This window comes from Triturus cristatus, chromosome 4_1 (assembly GCF_964204655.1).
Source record: "Triturus cristatus chromosome 4_1, aTriCri1.1, whole genome shotgun sequence".
Classification (NCBI taxonomy): Eukaryota; Metazoa; Chordata; class Amphibia; order Caudata; family Salamandridae; genus Triturus; species Triturus cristatus.
Window position 1 is genome coordinate 304823683 of NC_140585.1, and position 22436 is coordinate 304846118.

General features: G+C 45.3%; 1 protein-coding gene across 5 annotated transcripts in view; it reads right to left on the minus strand.

Annotated features, from left to right (window-relative positions):
• The window catches only part of HDHD5 (haloacid dehalogenase like hydrolase domain containing 5), a 179336-nt gene extending 157655 nt beyond the window's left edge, over positions 1 to 21681 (minus strand). For 2 of the 5 annotated variants that reach the window (XR_014981216.1, XR_014981217.1), the window contains exon 1: positions 21113 to 21328. Coding sequence is in view for 1 of the 5 variants with exons in the window: in XM_085652185.1 (XP_085508311.1) it covers positions 21113 to 21235 (123 nt within the window). In the remaining 4 variants the exon portion in view is untranslated. Of the gene's footprint in view, positions 1 to 21112; positions 21341 to 21576 lie in introns of those variants that run through there. The other 3 variants (XM_085652187.1, XM_085652185.1, XM_085652186.1) reach the window with 3 other exon arrangements.
• Positions 21682 to 22436: the final 755 nt, after the last annotated feature.

A 22436-nucleotide genomic window follows, 5' to 3' on the forward strand; every position in this document is an offset into this window, starting at 1 on the left:
GTTTATGCTAGTAAACAGCATGAGAGCAGTGCACAGATTGGCAGGGGCATTCAAAACCAGGGGTCCTTAGATGACAGGGGGGCTGTGGTTGTGATCCCCCGTCTCACTAACGGTGCGCTGGTATGAAAGGCCTCAGGTGCGCATGTTGGGATGGACAAGGAAGGACATCAGTCAGAGACAGTGAACAAAGTGAAAAGCACCACCATCTTGCTAATACACTGTATATATGCAGGCATATAAAACAATAGAGATATATTCAAATATAGATATATGGTACTTCTACTATACGTTCCCTAACCTAGAGACCTAAGGTGTAGGCATATGTCTGTTCTGCCAAGAACCCCCAATATGGTTGGTCCAAATCCATTACCTGAAGGGAAAGAATGTAAGTTCCTGTCTGGTCACAAGCTGGACATCCCTCACCGAGGGATCAGTGGACAGCTGGGCTGAGGATTCAGCCTGCAGTGACATCACAATCTGTAAAGTGCTCCTCTACCTAAACTCGGAGATGCTTCTTTATTTATAATGAAAAGCATCCTTGTGAGTCGTCAGGCAAGCCGGCATTGTTATGGTCTATAGATAGCTATTTTGCCTCGTGGATGAAAAAGTAGTTTATTTGCACAATGTCTGTTGAGGCCTTGTACATGGAGTTCAAGGAGTTGTGACAATGTTCTCGCTTAGTGGAAACTGCAAGCGAAGCAGTTTCAGAGCAACTAATCCAGCATTGTCACACACGCAAATGTGTGTTAAAAGTCATTGTGTTAAAGGGAAGGCAATTTAGGAAACATGTACATAGTGAAAGATGGCAACGTTTCTGCATGGGCCTAACTAAGACACATGACAATTCGAAATGCGCACTTCAATGTTGCTTGCCTGGAGTCCCACCCCTGACTCTAATAAAGAAAGATACACCACCTGGCCACAAATCTTATAGAAGAGCATTACGGTTGCAGAATATATATATATATATATATATATATATATATATATATATATATATATATATAGCGGATTGACAATGATGAGAACCAAAGCCCATCCAGGGCAAGATATTTTTGTGATTTAAATAATTAATGCGGGTGAAATGTAACATAACAGAAAGGCCCATCCAGGGCGTGATTTTTGTTGCATGAACCGATGATATTGAAATGTTCTTATGTTATTTACGAACCAAAATGCATATTTACAAATGGCCGACACCTTCGACTGAAGCAAGTCTGGTGTCCTTTGTTTTTGTTTAGCAGTTGTGAATATTTAAGTCTGCTTTATGTCGGCGCCGGCCACTATGAAAAAAGGCGGCAGCCGAAACGCGTCTGGTCGTGTTAGAGATCCCAATAAAATCTGGGAAACTACGTTCCTGTGAGTGCTGGTATTTTCTTTACCGTGAGCCTTGGATTTTGAATCCGCGCGGTGTCCGTCACCGCGCTACAAAGCACCCGGTCGTGAGTGTAAGGGAAAAGTAAAACGGAATTCTGAGCACGATGTCCATTTCCCTTCACCGCTGAGAGGAGCAGAAAATTGCAACATTGTATCACCGGTGATCAAGTACGGCTTCAGCAGGAACGCGGAAGCTCGGTGTTTGACAATCAAAGGAAACGCGTTTGAAAACTGGGGTCATTGAAGAAAGCCAGCGCTCGGTGGTGCGCACGAGGAAATAATCAATCTCGGCAGATCGAAGGAACGTATAACACACTTGTACTGAGCGACATGCTCTAAGTAACATGTTTGATGAAGAGGCACAACGTGAAGCAGCGACTGAGATTTTTAAGACAAGCATTTGCAGTGCAATAGGTCTTGCATTATAAAAGTTTGAGCTGCTGGCATTGCTAATAATAATGCAACACTAGAAGCTCCAAGATTCAGTAATGTGAGACCTATTGCATTGCAATTGTTTTTTTTTTTAATTGTTTTTTTTATATAACACGAACTTGAGTGAAAGGTGTGTATTTATGTTGCATTGAGTACAATGTAATTATGTGGCATGGTTGCAATTGTGTGGAGTGTATTTATGTTGCATTAAGTAGAGAGTAATTACGTGGCGTGCAATTATGTAGTACTGAGTGGTATGTAGAGTGTATTTATGTTGTACTGAATACAGTGTAATTATGTGATGTGTAATTATGTGGTACTGAGTGGTATTATGGTGAGTGTAGTTATGTACTCTACTCAATGCAACATAAATACACACCTTTCACTCAAGTTCGTGCTATATAAAAATAAAACAACAAAAAAAAAACAATTGGCCCTGAGTTTGTCCTGAATCCGATGCTGCTGGTGTCCGTCTGGTGAAGCCACCACACAGGTCATCGCTCCCATCGTAGATGGTAAATCACCAATAGAATAATTAGGGGGTTGAGGGGTTATGCGGACTAGCACATAGTAGCACCATATCCACTTTACAACAGCGGTCACTGCCCTACTCCCATACCGGCCGCTGGTAGTGGTGCTACTATGATGAGTAACAATGGTAGGTGATTGCCCAGTGTACAGCAGAGTAAAGATGGTCTGCTCGGATGAAGATATGGCGAGTGTTATGCCCAGCCTACAGTGCAGAATACAGAGGCTGAGCGTGGGGGCTGCAGCCGGGAGTGATGTAATGAGCAGTTACCCATGCAGAGTGGTGCGGAATCCCTACCAACCCGCCTCTCCCGTGTTTCTGGCTCAAATGCTGGTATTTGTTGTTTCACCTCCACTTCTAATTAGTGCAGTTCCTCACGTTCAGACTTCATACCAGATGTATCTGTGTGTGTGGTTTGCTTGTGTGTGCGACGTCGCTTGTGTGTCCTTGATAATAAAAGTAAAGTGAACCAGCTGCAATACTTCACTGGGATTCCCCTCGCTGTGACCCAAATATGCTTGCAATACAAGGGTTCTTTAGTTTCAGGTTGGGAGGGGCAGTGCAGTACATGTTTTGCATAGCTGCTGAGTGGCGGTGCGTGTGTCGTGGGATATATTTTCAGCCAAGCCTCACTTGTTAGCCAGCAGTACCGTTCATAGTTTCATTTTGAGCAAATGTTTGCATTGTTGTTGAAAGTTACGCGTGCAAGCTGTGTGCATCTGTGAGTGCACACAGCGAGTCCCTACGGTGCGAGGGCCGTGATCTGTGCGTTCTGTTCAACATCCTGTGATTCTGGGCAAATCACTTAATCTCCCTGCGTCTACCAAATAATGAATGTGTCCTTGTGTAACGTAACTGGGGCTCGTGTAAAGCGCTCCAATACCTTCGGGTCGAGTTCACACTATATAAATCTGCACACACAAAAAAATAGAATGAGTTACCTGCGCACTAGCCGTGTTCTCTTGGGTCGTTATTTGCATTCGCTCCTGTGGTAGTTTACAACTTTCATAAATGCAGTGAGTGTCCCTTGTCCAGATGGCTGGGATAAAACGTATGCAGTTCGGCCGACTTCCGTAACATTGTAAAGACGTGCTGCCCAATATTCTTTCTCCACAACAATCTGCCGTGAATAGGAGGGCTTGTTTATGTATGGCTGGCTGACCGCCTTGTCATCACATGGCGGCTAGCCGCATCGCCCGGGAGAGTGTATGAGGTCATAACTGACACGTTTTCAGGGTGCATATGTGTGATATTTCTAGGTTTACAGTGTGCTGTTGGGTGACATTGACCTGCCTCCCGCGTGACGCTTTAAGTGACAATTTTTGCAAGCGATTCAACAAGAAAACGGCTGTAATGCTAAGATTTTCAGAGCCGTTTTTTGCTTTGCCCGGTAGGCATTATCTAGATGCTATCCATAAAATGACAGCTGGGAAGTCCATCATTTATTACTGCACGTCATACTATCTGCAGTGGACTACCAGCTGTTCCCTGTACAATGCTAAAAGAAAGGCACAGCGTAGAGTGAAAAGGGCTAGTCATACAAACTCTCTGATGTACTTTTTCAGTGTAAGAGTCTGCGTCCAACGGAGATATTGCTTTCACTTTGATTCCCGTGGCATATTGGAACAAGCGAGCGCTGAAGCTGACGAGGAGGGGGTGGGAGGGGGCAGTGGGGGCGGGCACAGTGGTGCGGCCGCAGTTGTAAAAGGCAGGGAGAGGGTGAGATTGAGAAAGGGAAAGATAGGGATCAAAGGAGAACAAGCGCGCGCTGAAGCTGACGAGGAGGGAGTGGGAGAGGGGGGATTCACGCACTGGTCCCAAATGCGAGACCTATTGGCTATGCCAATGCTTGTTTCTTTTGGGAATCTGGTCACCCTACCCATATGGAAGTGCGAGAAGTTTCTGAGTGAACGATCACTGAGTGCTGCAGATGAATTCAGCGCCCGTATAGGTACACCGTATAGAGAGGGATATCTCGAGCAAGGTCTAGCTGACAGAGTAACACGTGTCACAATACTAAATCCGAGCTGCACAATGGTGTAACCCGAAGCGGGCACACAAGAGCCCGTTCCCAAACAGTGCCTGTCTAGCACCCATGCCTCGTGGCTGATCCGACACTGGTGCACGCGCTGCAGGACGGGCACGAGCCAGCTGCTCGGCAGCTCTCCCCTGTGGGTGTTCTCCTGTCGGAATCATGTAAGTGCACATCACAGTACTCGCTGGTAGACCACACATGTGTGCACCGGTGTTGTCAGCCATCGGAGTCTCACGGAGCAGTCCTCCCCGGTGGGCACTGGTAACAGGCCCTCAGCACAGTACTACGGCACAGAGAGCCATGGAGCGCACTGATACAGCCACTGCTGCCTGCGCAGGAAGTGTGCTCCGCTGGGCCCCATCCACACGCTCCCTCGTCAGCTCTCAACAAACATTGGCGCATGCAAACTGAACAAGCGTGCGAGTTTATACTCAAACGAGAAGGAGGCGCAGACATATGTTGTGGTACAGCACGGCAGCTTTGCGCAGAGGTAGATTACACAGACCAAAAGCCATGTTGCATCTGGGCGCACCCAAAACACCAAACCCTCTGCAGCCTGCTGGGGAAGAAAGCTTCACTCACAAGCATCCAGCGCAGAGGAAAGGACGAACGGAGTCACACAGGATGGTAAACAAGCATTGGCCAAAAGAAACGAGTGGTGCGCGTGCATTCGAGACGCAGGCCGAAGTGGATGCCTGCTTGTGCCCCAGGGGGACTGTTGAGTGCGAGTGGTGCATTGGCCGCGCGGCCGTGCCATATGGCACCTCTGCTCAAGCGCGCGCCCGCGCACATGCACTGCAAGCTGTAGGCGGTGGTAGCATTTTTTGAAGCCCTTACTTAAAGTCTCGCCAGACCAGCGCAAGCGCTGGGTCATGCGAGACCTAAAAAAGGATTCACGCAGAAGTGGCGAAAACAGTGGTAGTAGCCACGTGACAGCCAGCGGCACAAATCTGTTGAAGGAGCAGTTTGCTAAACTGGAAAAACTCTATGAAAGACAAACCCGCAAATGGTGGGAGGCCACCTCACTCCAGAATTATATAGAAGTACAAAGGGTGCCGCGAGGATTACGTATCTACACGGTCCCTGCTTATGAGAACCCTAATCCTTTGCTCCTCGAAGAATGGGCGGAGCATACTGCAGCGTCGTCGAAAGGAATGCTAGTGATTCTCATAAAATTTGCCTGGAGCGATAGGGAAAAAGCACTACATGATATTAGTGAATTGGAGAAGGAAATTTCCAAGGACAGCGACAAGAATAAACAGGGAGAACTAAGAGAGACCATGAAAAAACGTCTCTTATCATATGAGCAGAAAATAAAACAAAGAAAACAAGACAAGTTTGAACGGGACGAAAGGGACTATCAGCAAGGCCGTATTTTGACCTTTGCCAAAAGATACGATCAACCCAGGAAACAAGTACTGAGCGGTAAAAATAAAGTCTCAGCGGAGCATAAAAATACGTCTGAATCGGAAGTTACTGCTATAGAACAAAGTGAGGACGAAAGAGAACCCGTCACATCGGTAACTGCGAGAACTGCAGCCCCCACATCGATCCCTTTTTTCGAGGAGTTTCAGGTCATCAGGGAAACATGGGGCAAAGGGGGGAGAGGGAAACCACCAGAGCAACAAAAGAAAAAAACAAACGCCGGACGAGGAGAGGCGGCTGGCATAGGCGGCAGCAGTGCCTCACCAAGAGTAACCCAGGGCAAACGGGGAAGCAAGCAAGCAAGAGACTGAGACGCTCACGATTGTGAACCTAACTTCTAGAAAACTGAATAAGGCAGAGGAGGAAGTGTTACAACTTGGATTAAGCTTCTGCCCTTCAAAAGTGTCTGAATACACGCAAACAAAGATCGATCTTTTTAACCCCTTCAGCGCGGCGCGGATTACCGCGCTGTGCTGAAGGTTCTATTGCGCGGGCGGGGCCATGACGGAGCGGTTCCGTCATACGCATCGAAGGGGTTAAGTTTTCCAGAAAAGTTACGTTGTTCAAGCATTTTAAAAGGCAAGAAGCATCAGAATCAAGGATGAACAATAACTGATGTCAGTGACACGGATAACCTCACAGCTGAAGACTTGGAACCTCTGGCAGTATTGGAGGATCTGGCAAACGAAGGGGACCCGATATCATTAATTCCATCATCTGTGTTAAAGAAAGATCGAACAGGGATTGTACAAGTTAATCCTGGTAGCCCTTTCAAACCCACATCAAAGTTCATTCCCCTTATGCCATCTGACTCCATTGACGTCTTCACTGAAGTAGTAACAAAGGAATTGTTAAAACTTCGCAGTGTCAACAACAGAAGAAAAGGTGGTGGCAATACCACGGAGATGCAGAGGTAGGTTATTGTCTGCAAGCCGTCTGACAAAGGCGGAAATGTAGTGTTAATGATGAGTGATTATTACAAGAAAGAAGCCCTGGCACAGCTCAACAATGAGTTGAGCGATAAGAGAGTGACAAAGAAGGTATTTGTTGACAGTACCAATGCATACCAAGCTCTCCTCAATAAATGGTACCACAAAGGCATGTTAAGTTTTTGGATTGTAAACATCCTCATCTACCCACGTTTTATCACCTTCCCAAACTGCACAAAAATGCGACTTGTCCTCCTGGCCGTCCTATTGTTTCATCCCTGGGAAGCCTGACAGGACATATGTCCAGGTTTGTGGAATATTTTCTGTTTGAATTTGTGACCAAACTGGTCTCGTATATCAGAGACACTAAGGATTTTTTTACACGAGTGGAGAACTTGGTTTGGGATGAGGAACTGGTAATGATAACATTAGACATCTTAAGTCTTTACACAAGTATTGATCACTTGCAGGGAATCGAAGCTGTCAGATTCTTTCTAGGGACAAGACCGATTAACTTGGCTGAGCACAATAAAATGCTGGTTGAATTCTTGAATTTCTGTCTTTGTAATAACATCTTTCTATTCCAGGAACAACTGTTCAAACAAATACGCGGTACTGCGATGGGCACCTGCTTCGCCCCCAGCTACGCAAATCTTTTCGTGGGCTGGTGGGAGAAGCAGGTGGCTTGGGCAGAAAACAATGGAAATTGGACCCACAGGGTACTTAGCTGGAACAGATACATAGATGATTTGTTTATCATCTACAGAGGCACAGAGCATGTGCTCAACATGAATGACCTCAATCTAACATTCACAGGAGAAGTAAGCAAGGTATCTGTCAATTTTTTGGACCTTAAGGTTTTCCCTGCGGAGGGCAGACTGTGCACTTCTTTGCACAGAAAACCCACCGCAGGGAATTCCGTGCTACACGCAAGCAGCTGCCATCGTGGGAAAACAATAACAAGTATCCCATATGGCGAATTATTGAGAATAAAAAGAAACTCCTCACGCACCTGTGATTATGAAGCAGTAGCGAAAGAAAGCATAAGGAGGTTTGAGGTCAGAGGTTATCGAAAGGAGACCCTAGAGGAAGCCAGGTCCAAGGTAAACAGAAAGCCCAGACTAGACTTGATAATCAGTAGTGAGCCTAATACAAGCAAAGAGAAAGAAGAGAAATCAAACAGTTTGAGGATGATAACGGAGTATTTTAGTAATGCTTCGGATATCAGAAGAATTTTTGCTAAGAACTGGCTTATTCTAAAATCTGACCCAATAATAGGGAAAGAATTGCCTAAAGTACCTCTCATGACATTTAGGAGAGCTAGATCACTACGCAGCAGTCTAGTCCAAAGCCACTGCGCTAACGAGAATAAATCACCACCCTTTGGAAGGTTAGCAGGGTTCTATCCATGTCTTAAATGCAGGGCATGTAAAAACAGCAAAAAGGTTTTGAAGTACACAGTGCCCGGGATGACGGATCCCAAGAAAATCAAGAGGCTCATGAACTGTGTCACAAGCCACACGGTATACTGTTTAGTGTGTCCGTGTGGCTTGCGTTACCTCGGAAGCACAATCCATCCAACCAAAATACGAATTCTGGAACATCGCAGAGCCATTCAAAACAAGGATGTTACCTACCCTGTGGCTAGGCACTTTGAGATATTACACCAGAGTAATAGAGACTTGTTAAGTTTTTTCTGTATTGATTAGGTTCCCACCAATGTGAGAGGTGGTGATAGACAACTGCAATTACGTAGATTGGAGTCGAAACATATTATCGACAACCAAACTAAAATACCAGGAGGGTTAAACAGCGGTGAAGAGATGGTTGTCCATTTATAACATCTTTAATGTCATAAATGTATACTTGTTTGTTGCGTATGAATCCGATTTTGACTGCTACTGACAAATTGATTTTGATAATACTGTTTTGTTTATTAATTTTGGTTTGGGGTGCAATTTCCATATAGGACGGATTGACAATGATGAGAACCAAAGCCCATCCAGGGCAAGATATTTTTGTGATTTAAATAATTAATGCGGGTGAAATGTAACATAACAGAAAGGCCCATCCAGGGCGTGATTTTTGTTGCATGAACCGATGATATTGAAATGTTCTTATGTTATTTACTAACCAAAATGCATATTTACAAATGGCCAACACCTGCGACTGAAGCAAGTCTGGTGTCCTTTGTTTTTGTTTAGCAGTTGTGAATATTTAAGTCTGCTTTATGTCGGCGCAGGCCACTATTGAAAAAGGCGACAGACGAAACGCGTCTGGTCGTGTTAGAGATCCCAATAAAATCTGGGAAACTATGTTCCTGTGAGTGCTGGTATTTTCTTTACCGTGAGCCTTGGATTTTGAATCTGCGCCGAGTCCGTCACCGCGCTACAAAGCACCCAGTCGTGAGTGTAAGAGAAAAGCAAGACGAAATTCTGAGCGCGATATATATATATATATATATATTCACTGAAAAAACCATAGGTTCCACACACGTTATAGTTAGGAATTAGCATTTAAAAAACCTTGCAAATTCACTGAAAAAACCATAGGTTTCACACATGTTATAGTTAGCAGGACATTTCACTCGTGAAAAACCAATGAAATTCCCCCGTTATAGTTAGTGCAGGCAACTATAACTCACGCGACCGCAATCCTCTGCTGATGACGTCAGATATTACATCACTGTATTTAGACACCTATTTACCCATGTCTTCTTCCATTAATCTTTAGCTATACATATATTACAAATATTTATTTTTCATAAAGACACATATGTCATCAGTGATGTAATATCTGACATCATCAGCAGAGGATTGCGGTCGCATGAGTTATAGTTGCCTGCACTAACTATAACGGGGGAATTTCATTGGTTTTTCACGAGTGAAATGTCCTGCTAACTATAACATGTGTGAAACCTATGGTTTTTTCAGTGAATTTGCAAGGTTTTTTAAATGCTAATTCCTAACTATAACGTGTGTGAAACCTATGGTTTTTTCAGTGAATTTGTACGGTTTTTTAAATGCAATTTTTTTTTTGAGATTTCTGGTAAAAAATAATATCCAACCTATGTATAAAATAATATATGTACTATATCCTGCATTATGGAATGGTTAATTTTTTTTTAAATTAATGTTTACATACAGTTGTTATCTTCTACAACTCTTGAAACTTGTATTTTTTTTTTTATGCATTTTTTGCCGTGCGCGTACGGTAAGCTGACGCTACGCGCTCCGTACGTCATAAGTGAGGTGCGCTTGCGTGATACGATGCACGTACGGTAAGCTGACGCTACGCACTCCGTACGTCATAAGTACGGTGCGCTTACGTAATACGTACGTGACGTACGCGTACACGCATGCGCGTTGCGCGGAACCAACGTCGCGGTTACGCGGGTGCGTGTAATGCGCATGCGCGAGTGCATCCTACGTACGCGCTCCGTAAGCGCTCCGTAAGCGCATATTTACGTCACGTTTGCGCATGCGTACTTGTTTACGAGCGCGTACCGTAAGCTTACGGAGCGCGCACGGTAGGTCATGTGAGCCACAAAGAACACTTTTCATTGGTTGAAACTACTTTCAGTTCCAGAAACTTCCCACACCACACCCATTCCCCTCATTACTGCTTGAGATCCCCTAGGAGAAGGAGCTGAATTGACATTGAGATACAATGGCAGAACAGCAGTCCTCTTCTGAGAGTGAGCCTAGCAGCACCATCATCAGACAGAGAAGGAGGAAACAAAAGGATTCTTTTGTGTGGGGGTATTTTACTTTTCCAGAGGGGCAGAAAAAGGTCAATGCTCCATTGGTCACTTGCAGACTTTGTGAGCGTGTTTTATCTAGAGGAGATCCAACGAAGAAGTATTCCTTTGGAAATCACTCTATGATGAGACACCTTAGGGATAAACATCCCAGGACCTTTGCTCGACATACTGAAGAAAACTCTTCAGTAAGTCACCGGAGCCCAACCTCAGAAGCTCAGCCGAGTACATCATCGGCAGCTCAGCTGAGCCCTTCCTCTGAGGTGGGAGCATCACCTTCTTCAGCTCCTCTGGACATTAACCCTCGATTTCGGAGGGTTTCAATGAGGTGTACAACGTGTTGTGGTCTTATTGTTTTTGGGGAGACCAGTGTTTCCCTTATTAACAATAAGATAGACCAGCAAGTTTGTAGACGTTCATAATATTCCCATTCTTTCTTTCCTCTATCCCTGTATTAACCCAACGGCTCTTTTAAGAGCCAAACTTACCTCACAATTTTTTTATTTTCTTTTAAGCTTTCCTTTTTGAAAAAAATGTTTTGCTGTGCGCGTACGGTACGCGTAATCGCGGAATAGTTACGCGAAGTTCGCGGAATTTTTCTCGCGGAATTTCTCCGTTTACACCGTGCGCGTACGCTGCGCGCATTCCGCGATTTTTTGAAAAAAAATTAAAATTAATTTTTGCCCTTGGGGGTCCTTCTGGGACCCCCTGACAAAGGCTAGGGGGTCAGGAACTGTCCACCCTGCCCCCTTTTCACGTTCTCCACCTTTGTTTTTCACCCCCTCAGACTGCGAGAGACAAAATGGCGGCCGACACTTCCTGGTTTCGACCGATTCGAATGTTTACTAAGATCTAACAACCAATCAGAATCGCGCTCGCGCACGGCGGCGTGCGCGTACGGTAAGCTTACGGTACGCGCTCGGAGCGCGCCTATAGATATATATATTGATTTAAATGCTATTTTCTCAGCAAATACTGAACACATTTACACCAGACCTACAAAAGGCACATCCCTGACCTGAGGACTACCTCTCTGCCAAATGTCAAGTAATTCTGTTCAGCCGTTCGGGCTGTAGCTTGGACTAAAGGTCCTATGGAAAAATGCATGGGGAAAACACGTTTTGGGACCCCCCTTTTTCTCAGCCCCCGCTTGACGAATCCCCCCGAGACTTTCAGGGTAGGAGCGGAGCGCCCCACCTATTTTGAAAATTTCGCCAGGATTCGTCAATCTGCGCCAAAGTTATTCAAAATAGAATGTTGCGGATTTCCTATGGAAACACGGTCCTAACTATAACTACCTACTGGCGACCGCCAGTAGGTAATATATATATATCACCAATGTCACCAGACACGAAAGGCTGCACACTCGGGCTCAATGCATAAATAATCTTTTTATTCCAGCTTGCTCCAAGAATTCAAGAGCTAACACACGCGTTCCGGCCTCCTGGCCTTCGTCAGTGTTAGTTACCATGCACATTTTTCACCTTTAAATAAGAAAACATTTGATTTGTCATTCGAAAAAATCACCATTAACACAAACAAAGGACATACAATCCACTACACTGGATTTATATGGTCGCGTCCTTGCCATTTTAAACAGTACAATTTCAAAACATTCATCATGTATATATGGGACGTGGTTTCTCCAAAATTTATAGAAAAATCACAGTAAATTATTCTAGGAATAATTCATTACAATTATTCAAACTGGTCCTTTTGAATGTGGCTCAACCGTCTTACATGAATGGAATTCTATTCACGAGGCATCGAAGTTATGCCCATTAACTCCTGCCAGCAAGGTTATGTTTTTTTACGTTTTTTACATTTTGTGTTATTATATAATCCTGCCCACAATGAGCCTATCATTTATTTATGTGTGGAGTATATCATTCTCCACATCTAGTTTCAATTGCGCCCTCCAATGGGCAAACGGACCCTGAACCCACCCATCTATATATGTTAAAAGACAAAAGTATTGATCCAAAAAAAGCAAGAAACGTCAATGCAAATTATGCCATTGTTATCTAGGGTAAAAAAAAAAACTATCTTCACCAATTACAAAAAGGGAAGCTTTCACTCATTTTGGCCTTACACCTTTTCAATGTTCTAGCTAAGCTTTATCATTCATTATATAATGCATCACAGTTTGTCACAATTTTCATTACTTTTTCCAAAGCAGAATCATGCCCCGTTAGACCTGGCACCTTGGCGTGGGTCTCCCTTCCATTTTTGCTGTTGCCTCATGTGTTTTTGCTGGTGTTAGATGCTTTGGGCACTGTGCAACTGCTGTCTAGTGCCACAGTGCAAGTGCTCCCTATTGTAAACTGATGTTTGAATTAGTGATTTCATGATTGGTTGGTTTGGTTTCCCTGTCAGACCCTAGTACAGTGCACCAGGAGTGCCCAGGGTTGGTAATCCAAATACTGCTGGTGGGCTTGCACCACTGTTTGTGCCACCCACAGAAGCAGCCTGTAAAAGTGTGTCTATGGTCTGCCATTGCAGAGCCTGCGTGCAGTCTGGTACTGTCATGCTGACTGGGCAAGTGCACCCACTTGCCCATCCCTAAACCTTCCCTTTTCTTCATATCAGACACCCCTATTGAAGGCCCAAGGGCAGGGTGCATTGTAAGTATAAGGTAGGACATGCCTTGGTGTGTGTGGCATGTTCTAATAGTAAATTACAGTCATTTTCGTTTTTCACTATTGCAAGGTTACCTGTTCTCCATACGCCAGAATGGCCAGTTTGATTATTACATCTTATAATCCTAACTGACTCAGGGAACATGGTTGAAATTCGAATTTAGTATGCCTGAACTCAGAATGATAAAATACATCTTTTAGTGAAGTTGGTTTTAACATTCTGTGTTTGAAACTACCACTTTTAGAAAGTAGGTATTTTCTTGTCTAACCTTTCAAACCTGCCTCTGCTAGGCTGTGTATTCCTTGTCTGGAGTTTGAGTGACAGGGCTGGGGAATTCCAGGAGACAGGGCGAGGTAGCCCAGTGGTGAATAGAGAGATCTGCATCTAGATGGGAGGGAGGAGTTGCACCTGGGACCTGAATAGGGCTGTGCCTTCCCTCCACAATGCTGGCTCCACCTCCTGTGGTGCGTCTGATGTCTCTGCCCTGCACTCTGAAAGGAAAGAAGGAGTCATGTAAACAAAGTGCTCCAGGACTGACCAGAACTGGTTTGGACTAGGCAAAGGCCTCTCTGCCTTCAGAGAACAAAGGAAAACCTAGTATAAATATTGGGACCCCAACCCAAGAACTTTAGCTTTACTGAGGAGTGGAACCAGAAGAAACTGAGGAGAGACTATCCCTAAGCTGAAGTGCTGCTTGGGGGATTGGCCTGCAGTGGTTGCCTGACTGCCAAAGAAAGGAGAAAGGGCTTTGTGTGCATTTTCATTCAACTTGTGTAAGGATCTCCAAGGGCTTGGAAAAGAGCTTGCCTCCTGCTGAAGTCTCAGGGACAACAGACTTCAACCCCCAGCTCCCCAGAGTTTTTTGGAAGTGCCTGCTGCTGTTTTGGGCCTTCTGAGGGACTGCGTGTCGCAAGGAGCTGGAAGCGCGACTCACGGAGAAGAAGCGTGTCGCCGTCGCAGCCACTGCCGTCGCCTCCCGGAACAAGGGTGACGCCGCTGTAGCTGACGCATTGCACCACATCACAAGAAGTGTCCCGCAACACCGAAGAAGCGCGTCGCCGTCGCAGCCGCTGGAGCTTTCGCATTGCACCACATCAAGAGAAGTGTCTCGCATCGAGGAAGAAGCGTGTCGCAGCCGCTGACGTCGCATTTTGGATGTCGCCGCTGTAACTGTCGCATTGCACCGCATCAAGAAAAGCGCCTCGCATCCACGAAGAAGCCTGTCGCCGTCGCAGCCACTGCCGTCGCATCCCGGAACAAGGGTGACGCCGCTGTAGCTGACGCATTGCACCACATCACAAGAAGTGTCCCGCAACACCGAAGAAGCGCGTCGCCGTCGCAGCCGCTGGTGCTGTCGCATTGCACCGCATCAAGAGAAGTGTCTCGCATTGAGGAAGAAGCATGTTGCAGCCGCTGCCGTCGCATCTTGGATGTCGCCGCTGTAGCTGTCGCATTGCACCGCATCAAGAAAAGCGCCTCGCATCCACGGAGAAGCATGCCGCCGTCAGAGCTGCTGCCGTCGCATCATGGAACAAGGGTGTCACCGCTGCAGTTGTCGCATCGGGCAGAAGCGTCTGGCAACATCGGAGTGACGCTGCCAAGGCCGCTGTCGTTGCATCACGGAACAAGGGTGTCGCCGCTGCAGCTGACGCATCTAGTCGTCTCGCAACCTCGGAGAAGCGTGCCGCATCAGGAAGATCTTCACGTCTTTATTTCTTTGTACCACACTGTCATCGCATCACCATCGTTGCAAAACTTTCGCTGCCCTGCGTGTCGCATCTAAAGGTACATTGAACTAAAAGTGTCGCATTTAAGAACTAAAGAGAACTAAGCTAAAACTACCATTTTAAGTAGCGGTATTGTGGATTTTTGTCATTTATGGTCTTGTGTTAAATCTATATAAAGAATACTTATTTTTGATATAAAACCTGTGTGGTGTCCATCTGTAGTGTTCTCACTTGATTACTGTATGTGTTCACAAATGCTTTACACAATGCCTCTGAGATAAGCCTGTCTGCTCGTGCCAAGCTACCAAGGGGGTGAGCAGGGGTTATTTTAGGAGTGTACCCCCTTACCCTGACTAGAGGCAAGGGTCCCTATTTGTCACAAGTACCTACCTGTGCCATATAGAGACCCCCATCTAACATGCCCTTAATGAGCAATTGCCTCCACCTTTTTTATCCCACAAAAGACCAAAGTTCTTCTTCACTATTTAGCCCCAGGGGTTACGGGTCCTGAGCTCAACAATATACTTTGCTTCCAATTGCCGTAGCAGCTTCACCCTATCTCCCCCCTTTCCTTTATTGGGACCTGATCAAGGCGAAAAAAACGTTGTTTGCCACTACCAGAAATGTGGATTTCTGCAAAATGTCTGGCGACTGGATATGCACTGTCCTTGTTAGAGATTGCCCGTGTGTGCTCCAAAATCCGTTTTTTGGCAGGATGAATGGTACACAAAACTGGTATTCCAGTTCAAAAATTTCTCAATAGGACGCTTTGCTATTCTTCCAGGCACACTATAATCTTTCACCTTAGAACTGTTCTTACAAGCTTTACATGTGGTACATGTAAAAAACCCTATTACAGGTGTGCGTGTTGTGGGTGTTGCATCTGTAAAGTGACTGTGCACCAATATATCTTTTAATGATGCACTTTTACGATAAGTCACATCTGGTCTATTAGGCAATAGTTTTCCAATTGTATTGTTCGTTAACAAAACCTTCCAGTTCTTATTAATTAGATCTCTGATTTGGTGGGATTCTGCAGAAAATCACAAGATAAATCTTGTGGGTTCCACATCTCTGTCTGTTACAGATGGTTCGGCTGTTCTATAGGTAGGTAAAGATTGTCTGTCAGTGATCTGTACCTTCATTGCAGTATCATGAGGAATATGATTTTGATACCCTCTCTGTCTGAATCTACTCAGTGATTCACTTGCAGCTATTGTGTAATCCTCTGGGAGCGTACACTTTCTTTTTAGCCGCAACAGCTCCCCATACGGAATGCTATAAATTAGCCTGCGTGGGTGTTGACTTTTATAATGCAATACTGTATTCCCTGCAGGGGGTTTCCTGTATAATTTAGTACAGATTCGGTCTTCTGCTACGAATACCAATAGATCTATAAAAGGTACCTCTATTTCACTGATATTATTCGTAAATTTGAGGTTGAATGAGTTATTGTTCCTGCGCTTCGATGCTAATTGGCCCCCGGGGGGCCAAATCCCGGGGGCATGTTGAAAATAAAGTGTGGGGGGGCCCAATCCCCCCCCACACTGCCCCGGGGACCGCCACCCCCGGGGCAAAGTATGAATAATTGCGGGGGGCACACGGCCGCCTAGCGACCAATCGATCAGAGAGTACTGACAAGGTTCAAGACACTGATGCGATTCGGAAAAGGAAAAAAAAAACATATGTAGATCAGCATTGCCATGCCCAGGAGACAGGGTACTGGTTAAACAGAGACAAAGACAGAAAACAGACACACTTTTTGCCACTGATCTTTTACAGGTCATGGCATACAAGGCATATATGGTAACAGCACAGGGTCTTGGACATTCCATCACTCAGGACACATCACATTTTAAACACCTAGCACAACACTTGTCAAGTCCTGAAACCACACGAGCTGAACCCTGCCAGCAGGTCTGGCTCAAGTGCCAGATGTTATGCGCACTAGGTCCCTCGTAGTTCTGGGTGGACTCTGAAGGGGAAATATGTAAAATGCAGGGAGGTGTTACGGTGTGGTTAATGAGAAATATGATGTAATGCGCAGAGTGTGAGTGTGTGCTGAAGAACAAAGTAATGCTTGGCTGCAGCTCCCGTGTGGCATAATTCATCTGCATGCTCTTGGGCTGGGGAAGACACTACACCCTTCAACATGTGAAGAGAATTAGCTGCTTTTATATGTTTGAGAATGTTCACATGTATTTTGGTCACACAATCTTTCAGTCTTCCATTCTCCAGCATACAGCTTTATACAGTGGCGGTGCGTCCATTGGGGCGCTGGGGTGTTGCCTCACTAGCCACATCACCCTAATTCGTGCAAGCACCACTCTCACGCTGCTGCCGCTGAAAAAAGACGGCAGACGCAACTAAACATGCGCGGCAATCGGCCGCTGAAGGGGGTGGGGGCGGGGCTGCGGCAGCACTCAACAAGTTTTGAGTGACAGTCAGACTGTCACTAATAGCGGTGCGTAGTGCGCATGCTCGGGTTTGGGCTGATCATTTTTATTACCAGCACGAACATGCGCAATGTCAGCTACTAGTATAGCTTCAGTAGGAGAGCGAGGGAGGGGGGACCGGTCTCCTAGTTGGCGGGCCGTATCTGTGCCCTAGCTAATGAATCCAGTGGCGCTGCTAATGCAGCAGCGTCTGGATTGGCTGAGAGTCTCAGCCAATCCAGATGCTGCAGACACCGGCCGCGCAGTCTGAAGTTGTTCCTGCTGCGGACGGACCTTCCCGAACCGGCCCAGGAACTGGACGCAGAGGCAGCGCGCGCGGGACTGGGATGAGGATCAGGTAAGTCAAGTTTTTTATTTTACATTACACACCCAACCCCCCCCCCCCTGATAATTGCGAGCCGCGACTGGCTGCAAAACAGTAATTGTGCGAAAGAAGGGAGAGCTTCCCATTATCAGACAATTGGAGCAGTGATAGCGGACATTGTGTAAAGCGTTGCACTACAGTTTTCACAGTCCATTTCTTTATAATGAACAGTGTTTACATCTTAAAAAATGTTAGAAGGAATGGCTGCCACAAAGAGCTGGTAAAAACCAGGGGCACGTAGGACATGAAGTAATACATTTATTTTTTCTTTTTATATGTACTCTGATCGTTTTCCACACCGTCCAAAAAATAAAACAATTTAATTAAAAAAGGCCGCCTTCATGCAGTCAGAGGCCACTGTTCACGCAGCCCCCCATTGAGGAAAACTGTAAATTTCAGGACACAGCTTTTCGGCATCCAGTGCAGGAACGTATTTTTATGTTTGCTATTTAAATAATGTATTTGGCAATGCCACGTATTCAAAAAAGCTGCATTTTCAATATATTTTTCTTAAAAGTCTAAAGTATCATCAGTGTATGCGACGATTTGTACTTTTCAAAGGAGGGGGTGGATATTGCTAGGGTTGTTTTGGGTTGTGACTAAAGGGTGATAATTGAAGCCATTTAAAGGCATTATATTTTTTAATATTTATATGAAATTGTTAAAAGCACATGTTTACGACAATTAATGAAAGGTTTGGGGTGCAAAAGGGCCGCATAATGTGCTTCACGTCATGTCTTGGCAGTTCGGGCTGGACTGTTCCCATGAGGCACAGGGTCAGACTGATTTGCATATGGCAATGTCTGAACTGGGGTGGCAGAGTGGGCTAAAGAATGGTGATGGATTAAACCCAGATCAGTTGACTGGGGGTGAGTGCTTGCAATGTTCAACACTCCGTCCATCATTTCCTTTGGTTTTTGCTTTGTTCGCCATAAGTTGGCAGGGTATGCTCAGACGTGAGTCCCTTGCTCACTTTGCCACTGGATTCAAGCAAGCCTGGCTGAAGACGGCTGAAATGCCAGAAACCGGTCCTAGGAAGCTTGTTCCCGGTCCAGGGAAGACATGGCTTGGCAGTTCGGGCTGGACTGTTCCCATGAGGCACAGGGTCAGACTGATTTGCATATGGCAATGTCTGAACTGGGGTGGCAGAGTGGGCTAAAGAATGGTGATGGATTAAACCCAGATCAGTTGACTGGGGGTGAGTGCTTGCAATGTTCAACACTCCGTCCATCATTTCCTTTGGTTTTTGCTTTGTTCGCCATAAGTTGGCAGGGTATGCTCAGACGTGAGTCCCTTGCTCACTTTGCCACTGGATTCAAGCAAGCCTGGCTGAAGACGGCTGAAATGCCAGAAACCGGTCCTAGGAAGCTTGTTCCCGGTCCAGGGAAGACATGGCTTGGCAGTTCGGGCTGGACTGTTCCCATGAGGCACAGGGTCAGACTGATTTGCATATGGCAATGTCTGAACTGGGGTGGCAGAGTGGGCTAAAGAATGGTGATGGATTAAACCCAGATCAGTTGACTGGGGGTGAGTGCTTGCAATGTTCAACACTCCGTCCATCATTTCCTTTGGTTTTTGCTTCACGTCATGTGCCAAAGGCTTACAGTCTTTCTTTAGTTTTATGAGATCGGGATATCTGCACGCTGTCATGCTGTCAGAGGGAGCTGAATACCATTCCTGCATGAGCGCGCTTGAAATCTCACCACAATGTGCCCATGCGCATTAGCGTGTGAACCGAGTACTAGTTATCGTTGGCATCGCTGAGATTCGTAAATGTTCGAGTACATGATATTTTCCCATAACCGTTGGTTTCCACTGAGCAGTGTGGTGATTTGCAGATCGCATATTCCTCCATTGCTGACCCAGTTTCCGGCCTTACTTCACACGTGGACATCATAGGCAGCCTGTCAGACATTTACGCTGACGTTGTTTGTGTTCTGCTTTTGAGCAAAATTATGCCATGTGTTGTAATAGAGGATTGCTTTGGATAAAAAAAAAAAAATTGTATAGCAGGAGCACCAAAACAATGCAAAGGGAGCGAATGCGAGTGACTCTTGTTCTCTGTTTTTGAGCATTTTTTATTTTTATGGCAAATTCTATTCTCACGACAGTCTTGGTCCCGAGAACACATTTAGCGACGGAAAATAGAGCAAAAAAAAGCCAGTAATGCATACAAGTTGGTTAATGCACCTGTTGTACAAATCTACAATCAATGCATTGATTCTAATGCCTGCATGTCGGCCTCAGCCTTTCATCCAGAAATTGTAAATATAGTAGGTCAATCGAGTAATACCAGCATGAACTCCTGATATTTACAGCGCTCCATAAGTACAATCTTTTATTTTACATGTTTACTTGATCGTGCATTCCCACGAGTGAGCTATTTTATAAAGTTGTTGTTTATCTGTATTTTTTTCTGTGCATACTTTGAGGCTTGAGCCATGCCAGGTGTTTATGAGGGTGTTTGACTGAGCACGCAGACGCTAAGGCTAAAGCCAAACAAAGTGCCTGTCAGTGGGTTGGCCTCTCTGACTGCAGAGCACACAGGACAATATTTGTGTATTCCATTTGCAACTGAAATTCATTGGAAATGTGTGTGAAGGCAAAAGTAAGAGAAATTAAATTTCTTATATTTAAGGGAGTGCAGTGCATGTTGGGGGGGGTGAAGTGACAGATGTGAGGAAAGGCATTCGGGGGAAGAGTGAAAAGAGGAACGGAACATAACATAACATAACATAACATGCTGAAGAGGAAAGAGAGGGTTGTTGAAGATGAGCAGATGGACAAGATTTGCAGAGAAAAAGAGGATATATATCTAACATAAAGCACACATAATTGAAGGCCAAAACTCCTTCCACAGGCCTCAATGCTTCAGAATTTCAACATTTTCAATGTTAATTGTTTATAAGAAATCATTGTTGTTACTCATTTATCTTAAACAGCTAACACCCAGTGACAAAGCCAATCATACTGACAGGCTTTAGGCATATGTCAGTTGCTGTGCCATTTATCTGGATAAAACTACATCTCAGAGAGAAACCAAAGAACCCCCCTCGAATCCCCCTTATTGCCGATGTGTTGATTCATTCTGCATACGCCGCACCAGTTTCAAATTCCACCAGCCGCCCCTGACTTTATATATAATTCTGGCATCCCCAAGGATGCCGGCACGTCAGCCAGCTGAAGGAGCATCGATCATGGCTGTCGAACAGCTAAGGTCCTGAGGGTGACTTTCAGACAGCCCTGTCTGCTCTACAGTCAATATCAGTAAACACGCTGGGAACTGTACCCCCGTTCTTAAAGTGGGAAAGGCGAAACTACAAAATCCAGCTGACATGGTTACTAGCTAAAACACAGGCGCTGTCTAAACGCCTCCTCAATACATAGGCGCTAGTTGGCATCTACGTTATTTTCAGAACAGGGCGGTGCTTTTCTTACCTGAATGGACACCCCGCCTATGTTTCTGAGTCCTATGAACAGCCTGCCCTTAGCACTCCAAGGAGCACAGACTGACTTAGTTACTGCTGAGAAGAGGGAGCCGGTGTTCCTAAGCAGAGCCATTAGATCTCCACCTGAGGGAAGTCTGCGTTTAGCAACAGTGCTGCTGTTGGGGTTCGAACGGGTAAAAGTGAACGTGCTCGTCCTTGAGTCTTGACAGCTAGCAACCGCTGTAATGACAGCTCCATTCGAGCCTATGTTAAGTATCGCAGCCATCTTGGACTAGAAACAGGCATTTCACTGCCTTACGACGTTTCAAAATGCGCCGTATTTTTCACTTTCAGTAGTAAATAAACATAAGTTGCTATCATTTTACAAACATTTTTTAATCTACTCAAAGTATTTTTTAACAGATCTACTATTTCAAACTCCGTTTGTTAAAAATATAAGTACAGCTACCTTACCTGTTTAAAATGTGTTTTGGTTGTAAGCCCGTGGACATCAAAATTAAAGTGTTCTATAGTACTCTGTTTACCTCTTCATGCGAAACTAAAAGACACTTTGCACCCAGAGGGCTGTTGTTTATATACAAACGATTGTGTTTACAGTCTAGTCCTTTCTCTTTTTCAATGTAACGCAATGTGACATCCAGAGAAACCTGTCTAGGTACTATCTAGAAACAGAATTACAAGCAGGTTTCGCGTGACTATCTAAAATGATGGTCATAAATGGTATTCTTAGTTTTTGTCTTCAGCAACCCCCTCAGAGCAAGCAGCCGACATTACTGCCCTGTCACCCAGGGCTTTAAGTGGGAGGAAAAAACTAAGGGGTCTCCCAAAGGGGCGTGGTCAATGTAATTAAGGGCGTGGCTTAAAAACACGTAATCTAAAAATCTGTGTTTAGCATAGTGTGCTGCCCGACTTGTATTTTGCTGTTTCTGTCATTGCGTCCAGATATATGATACAAGTCACATCATACCTACGTGTCAGGACTATTGGCTTTGTCAGTGGTTGTTAGTTGCATAAGATAAATAAGCAGCAACTATAGCTTGTATATAATATTGAAAAAGTGACACCACGACAATGTTGCTGCTCCTGAGTTTCAAAAACAGACGGGAAATCCATAGAGAAAAAGACTCTCTTTAAAGGATTTCCCTTTCTCTACAAGGCTCACCACGCCAGGCGCGCAACACCCATTGAACTCAAAGGGCTTCAGCCCCCCCCCCCCGTCGTGTGTGGCAGCCCGGGATGAGACCGCTTCCCGGGCAGGCACAAAGCCGCGCCCGAGCACTTCACAGGTCTTTAAAAAGACCATTTGCATGTTA